Source organism: Copadichromis virginalis, linkage group LG5 (genome assembly GCF_057382275.1).
Source record: "Copadichromis virginalis isolate Kocher_CV1m ecotype Utaka linkage group LG5, C_Virginalis_male_GT1.1, whole genome shotgun sequence".
Lineage (NCBI taxonomy): Eukaryota > Metazoa > Chordata > Actinopteri > Cichliformes > Cichlidae > Copadichromis > Copadichromis virginalis.
This window is the reverse complement of record NC_140622.1, coordinates 41,532,425-41,546,366: the sequence shown is the minus strand read 5'-3', so window position 1 is coordinate 41,546,366 and position 13,942 is coordinate 41,532,425. Positions and strand designations below refer to the sequence as shown.

The following is a 13,942-nucleotide window of genomic DNA, read 5'->3' as shown; positions in this document are numbered from 1 at the left end:
ATCTGTATTTTATAATCCGCTGTGTGTGTGTGTGTGTCGCCTCCACGGTGGTTAAATCAGTGATGGTTAGGCTGTGTGTGCATGAAAAGATTGGACTGTATATAATCCCTCATAATCCACAGGTTTAAATGACGAGTGGCTGATTTAGGATGTTCAGTCATTTGTACAGTGCTAAGGAGTTTATGTTGTATGTGAAATCCCCAGCTGCTGTAGTAATTACCATTATGCTCGCGTGAGGAGGTTTAAACGCAGCAGCTCGCAGCACACACCGTTTATTTTCTTGGACCGTCTCCTGCACATTTGGCGTTCGCTAAACTGGTGCTTACATTCCTGCAGGCCCAAAGTAAATCACACGTTGGATAAAATTACATTTTTCGAGCATTTCTTTGGCTGGCTTTATGGTTTCTACTCCCGAGGGAATCTTCAACCTTTTAACCTGCTCTGCTGAGACGATCCAGCACCCGAAAAACACTTTGCCCTCAATCGCCCCACTCTGTCTGAAAGACTGATTTCGCACACTTGCCCATTTGTTCATATCGGCCCGTTTCTGCACATTTCTTTCATCGTCAGAGGCACAAAGCTGTGGAGCCACCGACCAAGGAAGATGCTACATTTAGCTAACTATCTTTAAAACCATTAACAACACATAAATAAGCCCGAGCACGTCACAATCAGCCACAGTCAAAGACTGTTCACCCAAAAACACAACTCTAAGAACACACACCAGCTTTGCTTCAACACAAGATGAGGAAGCTGTAGCTGCACAGGACACCTGCAGGAAGTGCTAAATGTTTAGCGCCGCACTGTTGACTGCTTGGGTAAGATGGCCAGCTCCATTGCAACCACAGGAAATAACTCAATGGAGATGAAATAAAAACTCGATTTAAGAAAGAGTTTGCTTAAGTTAAAAAAATGGTATTCCCAACAATCAGATGGCCCCCTTTTAGGAACTATTGAGTTCTTCTTCTTCTTCCCCTTGGTGTTTGACCTCGACGTGTGAGCTAGCCGTGGATCTGACACACAAGCTGTGCACGCTTACTGGAGTTAGCCCCGCCCTAAAATCTCGCCCACTTCAAGTTCATTTTCTCTTAAACTTCTGTCCAATCATCCAGTAGAGTCGCCCCCTGCTGGACAGTTCAGTTCAGTTACATTTGCCATGTATGGCACCAAAGCAGAACAACAGTTGTTGAATATTGTACGGTAAAGATCCTTCGATAATACAGAGAAACAACAACAATCAGAGCGAGACCTCTGTGGCGGTTCTGGTTTCATTTTTTAAATCTACTTTAAACATAAAATCTGTTCTTTTTAGAAAATAAAGGCTCTCGTTTAGGATTAGAAAAGGATCCAAGGTTAGGGTTCAAATGAAACAATGTTTTTCTAAACTGTGTTTTTGCCTGTGAGGCTGACATCCTGCAGCTCTTCCAAAGGAGGATACCTGAGTTTGGAGGTGATCCTGGCTTTGATGAAGAAAAGGAGCGAATAGATAAGATAGATCTTTAATGCCACTGTTACAAGAACAATGAAAGACAGTTTGGCATCTCTGCATTAGCAGCATGTAGATTTTACATTATAATTACTTTAGAATAAAAGATACACAGGTATGTACAGCTGTATATGACGCACTCGTACCTGAACATGCTGCTTTTCCATGACCAGGTCTGTCTGTGTTTGGCAGACGTGCTGCTGAAGAGGATCTGTGGTGTGATGTTGACCAAACTAAAAATTATGGATATGGAAGATTTGCAGAGATTAGGATCACAGATGGTGTCCACAGTTCTTACAAACTGCAAAGACTCCTCCAGGTGATACTCGGCTGATCGCTGTACCTGCTGAGCAGATGTTACAGGCTGTTGTAGAAGAACAAAATGGCCTGACGTTGTTAACAAGACAAACCAGACACTCCCTGCTGCTTTTCTCCTCACTACAGTCGAGCGCTGCCACATCACAGGTGTTCTAACCTGATGATTATCCTTCTAATATTGTACTTAAAAGTTGGAACAAGAGCTCTGCAATTAAAAAGTAGCTATTCTGAACAAGTGAACCGTGAGTGCTCCTTCCTGAAGGCTGGTTTCATTCGTCTGCGCCTCCCACGGGTGGATTTTTGCACATTTATCAAAGATTCAAAGCAGGAAAGAAAACGAATTTCATAGAAAGGCCAATAACATTATTACAATAACAGAAACAAATATTTGGAGTTCTCAGTTATTCAAACAAGATAATCATGAACAAACTAAAACTTGTCAGTGCATCATCAAAACCACCCATCCATCCTTCCTTCCATCCTTCCTTCCTTCCTTCCTTCCTTCCTCGCTCCGTCTACCACATGTCTGGGTCCAGGTTTTAAGAGCAGCCGTCTAATCAGAGACTCCTGGACCTCCTTCAGTTCTTCTTGAAGGACACAGAGTTCTTTCCAAACCTCCTTCTTCTGGCTGCTCCCTGCAGGGATCTCCTCACCCCTTCCCTACCACCCCCCTCTGTCACACCAGCTCTTTGTGCTCTTCTCCTCCTGCCTGGCAGCTCCATCGTATCCACCCTCCCTCCTCTGCACATGTGCAAACCATCTCAGCCTCATGGACTCATTTCTGATCCTGCTCACTCTCAGTGAACATCTGACCAGCTTCAGCTTCAAACCAGCTGAGAGTAATAATCCAGGGTCTCCTCCAGTTGAATATCTCTGAAGCACCTGACCTAGAAGAAGCCCAGCAGGTGTCCTGGTCAGATGATGAACCAGCTCAGCTTGGTCCATGCGGAGGAGGAGCAGCACTGGACTTTCTGCAGCTCGTGTCATCAAACTCATTCACAGATATTTGAGGTCATTCGATGAAAGATGAAACAACTTTTTTAATTCTGCTGCTTTTCAGGCCCCGGGTCACATTCATTTAATTACAGGATTTTAGTCGTAACAGCTGGAAATGTCAAATAATAACAGCTTATTTTGCCCGGCTGTTTTCCATCACGTTTCAGCCAGTTTGATGGTGTAATGGATTCTAAATTAAAGCCTCTGTAGCCTCACAAAGGCCCAATAAAACCAGCGATCTGACTCCATGACCTCCCGATGGTGGCGAGGAGGAGAACATCGACTGTGAGCCAGACTGTGAGCTCTGCGCTGAAGTGTTTGGAAAAGGAGAGAGAAGAGCTCATCAAGCACAAAATGACCTGCTGGGGTTGAAATGAACGACTTACTTTTACAGTCAAAGATCACAGAGGCGTTCCAGCTCCACTGAATCCACTTCAGATCTGCACCCATCACATTCTTCTGACAATCGCGAACCGGCATCTCTTGAGCGTAAATCCAGGTTAAAAATGAACAGACTCATGACGTGCATCATCTAAACTCTGATGTCACATCCTTTGAAGGAATCTGCCATAACCTCAAACCATTAATATCGATGTCTGGTAATTTCTTTATGGTATAGATACAGTTTACTTACTTGTCAGCAGGTTCAATCGCCTCCCTCAGGAGGGTGGTGTGTCACCACAGTGCAGCTCTTTGTTCTCACCCCTGCTCCGACGTCTACGCCGCTAGATGTGTCTGACAGACCGCTGTCCGTCCTCATCAACGCTGCCCAGCAATAACAGGGCAGGGATGCTGGGAATCTTCTGCACCCTCCCATGAGTTTCCCCAGAGCCCGAGGAGGGCACGACTGATGGGCCTCATGGTCTGCCCGCCTGTGTCCTCCGGTGGCTCGTTCACACGGAAGCAGCTGTGCTGTGTTGGCTGAGTGAAGGTCCAGTACCTGCCGCTGAGCTCCATCTTTTCTTCGTGGCTTTTGTGGACCATGTGTGCCATCACACCGAGGCGTGAGTGAGTGCTCCCTGGCCGCTGTGCTTGTGCTGTGCTTCGTGTTGCAGTGTAAACCTGTAAAAAAGGATGGCCCTCAGACATGGGCTGTATCCCAATTCAGGGGCTGCAGCCTTAAAGTACGCAGCCTCAACGATCCTCAAGGGCCGCGTACTCAAAGACCGCTAAGGCCGGAAGTGCGAGGCTTGTGAAATGGGACGGTCTAGCCTCCGTTGCGCTGCCCAGGTTGCCTAGCGACCATGATACTAACAGCTGGAAACGTGTCATACAGCTGTGTTTGACAGAAATGAAGGAGAAAATCTTTTGTTCATTTGTTTGTTTCTACATGAGCTTTGATCATTCTCTGTGAGATGAAGCTCAGCTATTGAACGGCGTATATTTTAAAGTAAAGGCTTTAAAACCAAGTTAGTACAAATGTCACTGATGTCACATAACTTTGCCGACATGTGGCCAACAGTAATGTTTTAATGTTCTTCGTTATTAAACATTTGCACATAAAGAAGTGACATAATATTCAGTACTTACTTAAAGTTTACTCTTCGGCCGCCCCTCGTCCGCCGTTTTTTTCGGCAAATTTATCCACACCCACCGCCGCGCTATGCATTCTGGGATATGTTGAGCCACAAAGTCTACACCGCCACAGCCTTAAAATTCAGGGAAATGAAGGACGCATTTGAGGGCCGCATTTCGAGCAGCCTTTGAATTGGGACAGCCTTCGTCGCGTCGCTGTGACGTAATCGGCCTTGAAATGCGGCCTTTAAGGCTGCAGACCCTGAACTGGGATACAGCCATGGTCTTCTTTTGTGTCTTTGTTTGTTTTTCTTGCCTCAGCTTTTGGGTTCAGACTCTATTATATCCCAGTCTTTTTCATGTTTTCTGTACTTTTAGAGTTTGGAAGCTTTTTCTTTGTTGTCACTTGTGAAATTCAGGGATGTGTAATATTATGATCTTAAACTTCCTTTTCTCATGTCTGTGGAAAAATGTAATCGCAGAGAAAAAGCTGTCGTAATAAAGGCCTACATGGGGCAGCTTGTTGTCACCCATCAGTATCAGCTGTGCTTCTGGTATTGCATCACACACTCACTTTCTCACAGCGGTGCTGAACAGCGCTTTGTTTTAGGCTCATGAATCTCTTCATGTCCAGACCTGCACCTGAACAGAAACTTGCTCTGCAGTTTTAGACCTGTTGGCAGTTTTGGAAACTGATTCTCTGGAATGACTCAACTACAACTTACAGTTGAAGCAACAGCATTCGTAATCAAGCTCCACCCCTCACCTGAGACACACCAAGTTTCCTCTCGCTCGCAGCGGGACAGTCAGACTGAACATCAGACCAGCAGCTTCCTCTGGCGAGTCCAGCGTCAGGACACAAACAACACTGCTGCTTCTGGCTGCCGACGCTCCACACTGAAGGTTAGTTTGACTGAAAACACGACTCACAGGAAGCTTCAGTGAAGGCAGCAGAGGAGGGACGGGAGTCACGCCTGACTGTAGTGCCTGTCTGCTGCTTCCAGCCTCACCCGGAGACTCCATGGCTGCCAGATCAGATCTTTGCTGTCCAGTTTGTCTGGACATCTTCAAAGAGCCGGTTCTTCTGCCGTGCAGCCACAGCTTCTGTAAGGACTGTCTGGACAGCTGGTGGAGAGAAAACCCAGCACGCGACTGTCCAGTCTGTCAGAAACAATCTACAATGCACGATCCACCGTGTAACCTTGCTCTGAAGAACCTGTGCGAGACGTTCATAGAAGAGAGAAATCAGATAACTCCGGAGGATCTCTGCAGTCTGCACTCTGAGAAACTCAGTCTCTTCTGTCTGGACCATCAGGAGCTAGTGTGTGTGGTCTGCGGCACTTCGGACAAACACAGCGACCACAAGTTCAAGCCCATCGATAAAGCTGCACAACAACACAAGAATGACCTTCAGGAAACTGTGGAAGCTTTAAAGCAGAAGTTAAAAGTCTGTGAAGAAGTCCAGGTGAACTTTGATCAAACAGCAGGACACATTAAGGCCCAGGCCCGACGCACAGAGAGGAAGATTAGGGAGCAGTTTAAGAAGCTTCACCAGTTTCTAGCAGAGGAAGAGGAGGCCAGGCTGACCGTGCTGTGGGAGGAAGAGGAGCAGAAGAGCTGGATGATGAAGGAGAAGATGGAGGCTCTGAGCAGAGAGATAGCAGCTCTTTCAGACACAATCAGAGCCACAGAGGAGGAGCTGAGAGCTGAAGACGTCTCATTCCTGCACAACTACAAGGCTGTGGTGGAAAGAGTCCAGCGCTGCCCCCTGCTGGATGATCCACAGCTGCCCCCGGGAGCTCTGATAGACCAGGCCAAACACCTGGGCAACCTGACCTTCAGCATCTGGAATAACATGAGGTATATGGTCTCCTACACTCCTCTGATCCTGAACCCAAACACTGCCCATCCGGGACTGATCCTGTATGAAGGTCTGACCACCATGAGGGTTGGAGACCGGCAGCAGCTCCCGGATAATCCAGAGAGGTTTGATCATCTCTACTTTGCCCTGAGCTCTCAGGGCTTTGATTCAGGGAAGCACAGCTGGGATGTTGAGGTTGGAGATAACAGAGGTTGGTCACTGGGCGTGTTAGCAGAGTCTGACCAGAGGAAGGGAAACATACGGTCTGGACTGTGGGGACTGGGATACAGTCAAGGTCAGTACTATGCAGGATCATCAGCAGATCCAGAAGCTGCTCTCTCGGTGAACAAGAAGTACAAGAGGATCAGACTGAATCTGGACTGGACCAAAGGAAAGCTGTCGTTCTCTGACGCTGACACCGGCAAACACATACACACCTTCACACACACTTGCAGTGAAAAAGTGTTTCCATTCTTTGCCACTGTGATTAAATACCCCATTAAGCTGTTACCAGTAAAGTTCTCACTGTTAGTGAAGCAGAACATTTAGACACAAACAGGAAGATCATTTCTAAAATGTTGGATTGCTGCATTATTGTGTCACTTCCTGTTCCTGATACTAAGTGCAGGGATGCTTTTCTGCAGTTTAATCTGTATAGGTTGTTTAATTGCAAACCTTTGAGAACAACTTATTTCGTAGCGTAATCTTCACATGCTTTTTCTGAATCACCTGCAAATTATATCCATAGTATTCAATCATTGTCTCTTTAGGGATTTGCTAGCTTAGCGTAGCTATGAGCTCAGATCTCAGTCACTAGCAGCATGGTTTCTGCATGTGTGTCAGAGGTTTATACTGGATAGCAAACAATAACAGAAACAAAGTTAAATCAACATGGAAATCACAAACTGATGATCAACAAGAAATACATTTTATTTACTCTGGCAACTTTAATATAATAGAATCAACATTGAAACAATGTCGACATCACTACTAAAGATCAACAGGATATCAGCGGTGTTTCATCTTATGGTAAACAGAACAAAGCACTTCAGAATATTGCATCTACTTATCTGATGTCATGATATACCGTATTTTCCACACTATAAAGCGCACTTAAAATCCTTTAATTTCCTCAAAAATCGACAGTTCGCCTTATGTATGAATCTTGGTTGTGCTTACTGACCTCGAACCGATTTTATGTGCTACACGGCGCTCAAAAATCTGTCAAAAATGTTTTAGTGTGACTTTGGTAGCTACGAAGCCGCACCGCTTGATGGATTGTTGGAGCATTACAGCTACCGTAGTCAGGAGCCTCGTGGAGGAATCTGGGTCCTAAACTCCATCTGTTTCAGGTCCCAAAGTCAAACGAACACTGCAGCATCACTGAGAGTTAAAAACTGTCTAAATTCTTTAACCTTTGATAAATGATCAGTGTTGCTGCTTTACCAGGTGTAACAATCAAGTTTAACATCCAGGCATCCATGAAAACAGGATTTATTAAATTCAGCGGAGTTAGAAGTTAGCAGGAAGCTAGCTCGCTAGTTTCCACCTAAACATGATATAGCATGTTCTGACTGAGAGATTTCTGAAACATTCAAACGTACAGCTCTGCTATCACTTCCAACATAAATGAAGACAGGAAACTAAACAGCAGTGACGTTTGTAGGGTTACTGAAGTTGGGCTAGCTGCTATATAATGATGTGCTACGTGCTTGCTAGCGACACAGCTATGTTAGCATAACATAAACACAGTGAAGCTGGAGGATGAACGCTAACTTTTTTGAAGTGGATTAAGCAAGAAGAATGAGTTGAGTAAAGTTTGACTTATCTGACTGTTTAGTTTTGCTTAATGCGCCTTATAGTCTGAAAAATACTCTAGTACAAAGCATTAAAACTAGCTGGTCAACTGTAGATCAATGACTTTCAGTATGAAATATACCACTCTGAGACAGGTCCAAGTGCTAATAGCTTTGATTTACAATTCAACTGTGAATCCATGTTGTTTCAACCTTGTTGTTGTCACCTGGTCAACTATAAATAGATCAATCAGTTGTAAGAGGACAGTGTCATTACAGTTAAACCATCAGGCTTCATCAGTCTGTTAATTGAACATTTATTTAGCACAGAGTTTACAGTCTTGATCACAATTATAATACAGATTTAAAGTTAGCATTAATTCAATGCTGTCTTGCTATCTTGGAAATGTAGCTTGTGTGTAGCTTTGGAGGCCAGGCTTCACCTTCTGCAGCTACACCAAAGAGTAATACCCTCATTTTATGATAATTTCTTAATAACATGAATAAATTAATAAATATATTTGCAATAATGGATTACACAGCAGTGGGAATGCACGTTATTACAGAAGATGTCTTTTTACAAGTGCTTTAACCTGGTTTAAGTAAAATAATTCACCCACTGTTATCTTCACAGAGCAGAGCAGCTACCTGAACACTGCTCCCACAGGTGTTCATTATCTTGTTAATAGTATTACATCATGACTGTGTTTGACTGGATGCTGTGGCTCCTCTGAAAAAGAAAACCTCGAATCAGAAGTACTTGACTTTTTACCACAAACTTCATTTGTGGTACATAGCCAACTGTATATGTAGAAATAGCCACAGTCTTTAATTATCAATCATATTATTGATAAGTTCAGTGAATACTTTGTAAATGTTTTACCTGTCTTACTGGAGAAAACTGAAGAAAACCACTGAAGAAAAAAAAGAAAAAGAAAATATTGTTAATAAATATAAAAGCATGAGAGCTGGATGACTGAGCGTGCCTCAAGACAAATGTGAAAGCAAAACATCATGAAGACGTAAATGTGGGATTTCCAAACCACTAACATTTTAAAGGCGTCGCTTCCAGCTGGAATAGAAAAAAAACTCACATGAAACCGGTTCACAAATAAAATGTCTGCAGATGAATGTTTCCCTGTTAGAGTGAAAACAATGATTGACAAATACAAACTATATGGAATGAGACGAAGCCAGTTAATTAAATACAGTGGAAAGATCTGGGATGAGGAGGTCGTACTGATTGGGTTAAAAACCATTTAAATAACATGAGAGAGTGTAAATGTTTGGATGTTTGTTTTTGTTGTTGTTTACTTTTGTGCTGATTACTTAAATTAATTTGTGCTTTGGTATGAATTTGAACCGGAGCACGTCAGAAATAGATTACAACATTAAAATAATGTGTGATTTCAGTTATTGTTCATTCGACAAAATTGAAAATCACCCATCAGTCGTCGGCTTTGGTCCAAAGCGAAGCGTGTGATGAATCAATAACCAGCTTTTATTCTTTACTGTTCTTTGGTGTTTATGTTCCTTGGTGGGTGTGATGGGAAGCATGTACACAACTTCTTTACAAACACTATATTTGAGGCTCTGCAGGCCTACTTGTTGTTCCTAGAGTATTTAAAAGTAGAATGGGAGGCAGAGCCTTCAGTTTTCAGGCCCCTCTTCTGTGGAACCAGCTTCCAGTTTGGATTCAGGAGACAGACACTATCTCTGCTTTCAAGATTAGGCTTCAAACCTTCCTTTAAAGCATATAGTTAGGGCTGGACCAGGTGAATCCTGTCCTGTCTGTTGCGACAGATGTCCGGCCCACCCTGAGCCGGGGGTTTCTTGCGCCTCATTGTTGGGTTTTTCTGTATTATTGATGATTTGCTTTGATGTTGCCATTTTTTCTGTAGTTAAATGAGTTTGTGTGTTGTTTCCGATGAGCTTCATGCTGTGTGTATGTCAAAATAAAATAAAATAAAGAAAAATAAAGGTGTGAGTGAGAAAAACAGCAGGTCTCCTGTCTGTGAGCAGAATGAAAATATGACATCATGCTCTGCAGCGTATTGAGAGGATGGAGGCGGGAGCCCTCATGGGTACGAGTGTAGAGCACCGAGGCTGCAAATGCATAATTAAAACTCTGAAAGGTTTCACTGCTGTCTTCCATTTCCTCACAATGACACGGCACACATTAGCAGAGCGCTGCTGCTGAGCTCCATTCATGCTTTAAACGCTCATCTGGGGAGGTTTTAACAAGAGCCCGATCAGCATCACACCTCTTTTTTTTTTTTTTTTTTTTTTTCTTTCTAAATGACATCAGAAACAGCAGTATGCGACATTACGTGATGGCAGAGCTTCAGTTCATCCTTTGTCATTTTTTTTTTTTTTTTTTTTTAATAAATAGGACAGGGGGAATGAATGAGAGAGAGAGGGGGAGAGAAAGAAAGAAAACCAAAGGGGAGAAGAGACGGTGAGAAGGGGGGGGAAGAGAGAGAAAAAAAAAAAGAACTCCTGGGTCACCTGTATGGAGAAAAAAAACAAACAAACAAACAAACAAAAACAAACAGAGGAGACAGCAAACAACAAAGAGCAACATAATAATAGAGAAAACAAAGCACCATCACAATAAACTAGCTAGTCATAGATATCAATATTTACTAAATAATAAACGATATTGTGCAGCACGCAAGATAGACAGCGCACAGTGTGCTTTGAGGCAGCAGCCAAGAAAGCTTTAGTCCGCGTCTGTGAATACCCATGTGTGCATACCTGTGTGGATCAGCATGCTTGCATTCCAAAGGTTTCTCCATGTAATGATCTGCTAGGGAGTGTGGGGGGGCCACAGCCCCGTCCTCCAGGGTGTGAAGCGGGTATGGAGGAGATCAAAACTCCAGACATCCAGAGGCCCCCAGAACACAAGAGACCAAGGAAGACCAACAGAGGGGCAGCCGCGCCACTGTTCCAGTAAGAGCTGAGGAGAGTCCCAGATGAGGGCTCACTCAGCAGCCGCGGAGCAGAAGTCAGGGGGAGTTGCAGTGACGCGCCCGTGAGCTCCGCCGGCCCCCAGCTGTGCCTGAGTGACCGAGCCCCAGGCCGAGAGGCCGGGGGCACCCCACCTCCAAAGGGGCCCGAGCGAGCCCCAGGCCCCAGGCCCCGACAAGCGGCCGCCAAGGAGTGAGCCGGTGTGTACCCGGACGCCCACCCCCAGACACAAAGAACCACCAACACACAGACACCTGAGGGAGTCCGCCACCGGCAGGGGAAGTGGTGGTGGGTGGAGATAGGCCTCCAAACCTTGGAGGGCCTGAGATGTCCCCAGAGAGGTGGCGTCTGATACCCAACCTGACATATAGACACAGACATACAGGCACACACAGATACAAACATCCATTCCCACCCTCATGCTCTCATATGCACTCACTCCACACTCAACCAACGTGGAGACAGACATAAAGAGACGCTGTACACACAATCACACTCCCCAAGCATACTCTACAAACCGGGTCTAGGTACCCTTGCCCCTGGAGGGGGGAACTGCACCCAGACCCAGGTGGTGTTACCCTTTTCCCTGCGGTGGGGAGAGGCAGACCGCCCCGACTCCGCAGCAGCAGGGAGGCCCCACACCCCAGACCGCAGTCGGACGGCCAACTCCTCCTACTAGCCCTCCCGCTCCAGCAGGTCGCAGAGAATGGGGGTGGGAGAAGACTCCAAACCTCCCTCCACCCGCTCATTGTAGTGTTGATGCATGTGTGTTCTAAGGTGCAATTAAAACCCAGGAGGGCATGGAGCTACCTGCCAAGGAGCAGCAGGTAAGCATCACACCTCTGCATGCATGCTGCCTTGCTCAGGGGCAAGAAAAACATTGTTGGATCGGTGCTTTTAGGAGTTTTGCTAAAAGAGCCTGGAAGTTAAACTGAAACCATTTGAACTGTCATTGCTGAGGGGAACCTGCAGATATGATAATGTGAGTGTGAGACTCATTTTCTTCTGCGCTGAATAAATGATGATGATTCATTTGTTTCTCATGAAATGGCTCAAGGAAGTGCTGAAAGATGTCAGTGCTCACGTGATCAACACTTTCAGTGTGTCTTGACTTTGAAGCCTCTGATTCTGCGTTACACACCAAACTGGTGAGCAAACATCAGGCGTGCAGCTGTGAGCCACATCTGGCACAACGTTCATAGAGTCGAGTGTGGACGGGGGTCGTCGTGAACGCAAAGGTGGAAAAATGCGGTTTCATTTTGTGTCGTGGTGTGATGTCAGCAGCAGCGTGGCGTCCACCACAGCGAGGCAGCGACTCAGAGGCAGATGGTGGCGGTCTCTGAAGCTCCGCGCTGAGCTCCTGCTCACAGATTAATGGGACGTCGCTGCACACCTGAAAACACACCTCTCCTCACTCATCATCCCTGTCAGTCTAAAAAAAGAAGTGAGGTGAAGGTGTGTGTGAGGAGAAACTGTGCGAGTTACACACTGTGCCTCAAATCAGCAGCACATCAACAGTGAATATTCAGGACAAAACGATTTAACATCAACTTTCTCCACAAATGAAGCAAACAACACAAATCTAAACAAGGTTAGCTTTCATAGCACACACGAAGCTACTGATCTGCAACTCTGAACTAATCAACTAATCAATAACCAACTACAGAGACAGTGTGTGTGTGTGTGTGTGTGTGTGTGTGCGTGTGTGTGTGTGTGTGTGTGTGTGCGTGTGTGTGTGTGTGTGTGTGTGTGTGTGCGTGAGTGTGCAGCATAACTAACATGAGAGGGGTGAAACCCAGTAACGTTGGTAATGGCCACAGTAACACAGATTCGTGCACACACAGGTTTGGCTCCTCTGTGCTTTGCTGGTCGGGTCTGAGCTAGCGAACCTGTCTTCTCTGTGAGCACAGTTAGCGCTCTGCTAAGTTACTCGGGGAGATCGTGGCTCAAGAGTGGGCAGTTCGTCTTGTAATCGGAAGGTTGCTGCGGCTCCGACAGTCTCGGTCGTTGTGTCCTTGGGCGAGACACTGCACCCGTTGCCTACTGGTGGTGGTCAGAGGGCCCGGTGGCGCCAGTGTCCAGCAGCCTCGCCTCTGTCAGTGCTGAAGGGGCTGAAGGGAGGGTGACGGGATCAAACACACCTACTGTAAAAAGAGATAAAATGGATGATTTTATTTTTAAGATTCGGTGTAGCGTGACTGATGGTAAGGACATTTTTACAGCGCAGAATTCAATGCCAAGTAAAACCTCTTGTTTACGTCTGGAGGGCTGTGAGATGTAAAACATATAAAGCTTATAATACAACACAATTACAGCAGTTTGAAATATTAGTTAAAGTAAAGTCAGAGCGAATGTTTGCAGGGTTGTTTATGTGCACGGAGCCGTGGGTCATGTCTGTGTGAGTCCCACACGCATGAACGTGAGCTCATCCTGCAGCGTTTGTTATTGCGTTTTCCCGCCACCAGTTCGTGTCCTTCTTTCTGGTTTTTTCCCTGTGATGGGGAAAAGGACATATAGTGGCTACTACCCAGAATGCATTACAATTCCAGCGCTCTAGCTACTGCAGGCTCTCTGCAGAGCAGCGTTCTCACCTGTCTGAAGGTGAGAGTGGAACAGGTGGGAACGGCATGAGCTGTGTCTTTGCTGAACCTGGAGTGGGGTGGGGCCATTAAACCTGAAGTCAGCGCGCACAGGAAGCAGTGGCTTCTCAAAGCTTCACAGTACGCTGTGGAAAGTGTGTTTCCCTTCCACACCTGAGAAATAATCTAAAAGCCTCTTTGTGAGTTCACTGTTCTTCAGTCGGCGCCAAATAACCAGCAGGTTACTTCCTGATGTTTTCGATGCTTTGACAGGAACAAACGGTCTCCAGGAGACGGACTCCAGTCTGCGACGTGACAAACTCACGCTCAGCTTTTACAGGACGGACCGTCAGCTGCACGAACTGCTGTGAATCAGAATAAACTTGTAGGACGACCGAGGGAAACCCCACAGTGGGCCCTT

At 45.6% G+C, this 13,942-nt stretch overlaps 1 protein-coding gene across 1 annotated transcript; it reads left to right on the top strand.

Moving 5' to 3' along the window:
• Nucleotides 1–5,113: 5,113 nt before the first annotated feature.
• Nucleotides 5,114–10,073, top strand: LOC146710413 (nuclear factor 7, brain-like). The gene has a single exon (XM_085457831.1). It carries the CDS (start codon nucleotides 5,337–5,339, stop codon nucleotides 6,723–6,725), a length of 1,389 nt encoding a protein of 462 aa, XP_085313957.1. The 5' UTR covers nucleotides 5,114–5,336; the 3' UTR covers nucleotides 6,726–10,073.
• Nucleotides 10,074–13,942: the final 3,869 nt, after the last annotated feature.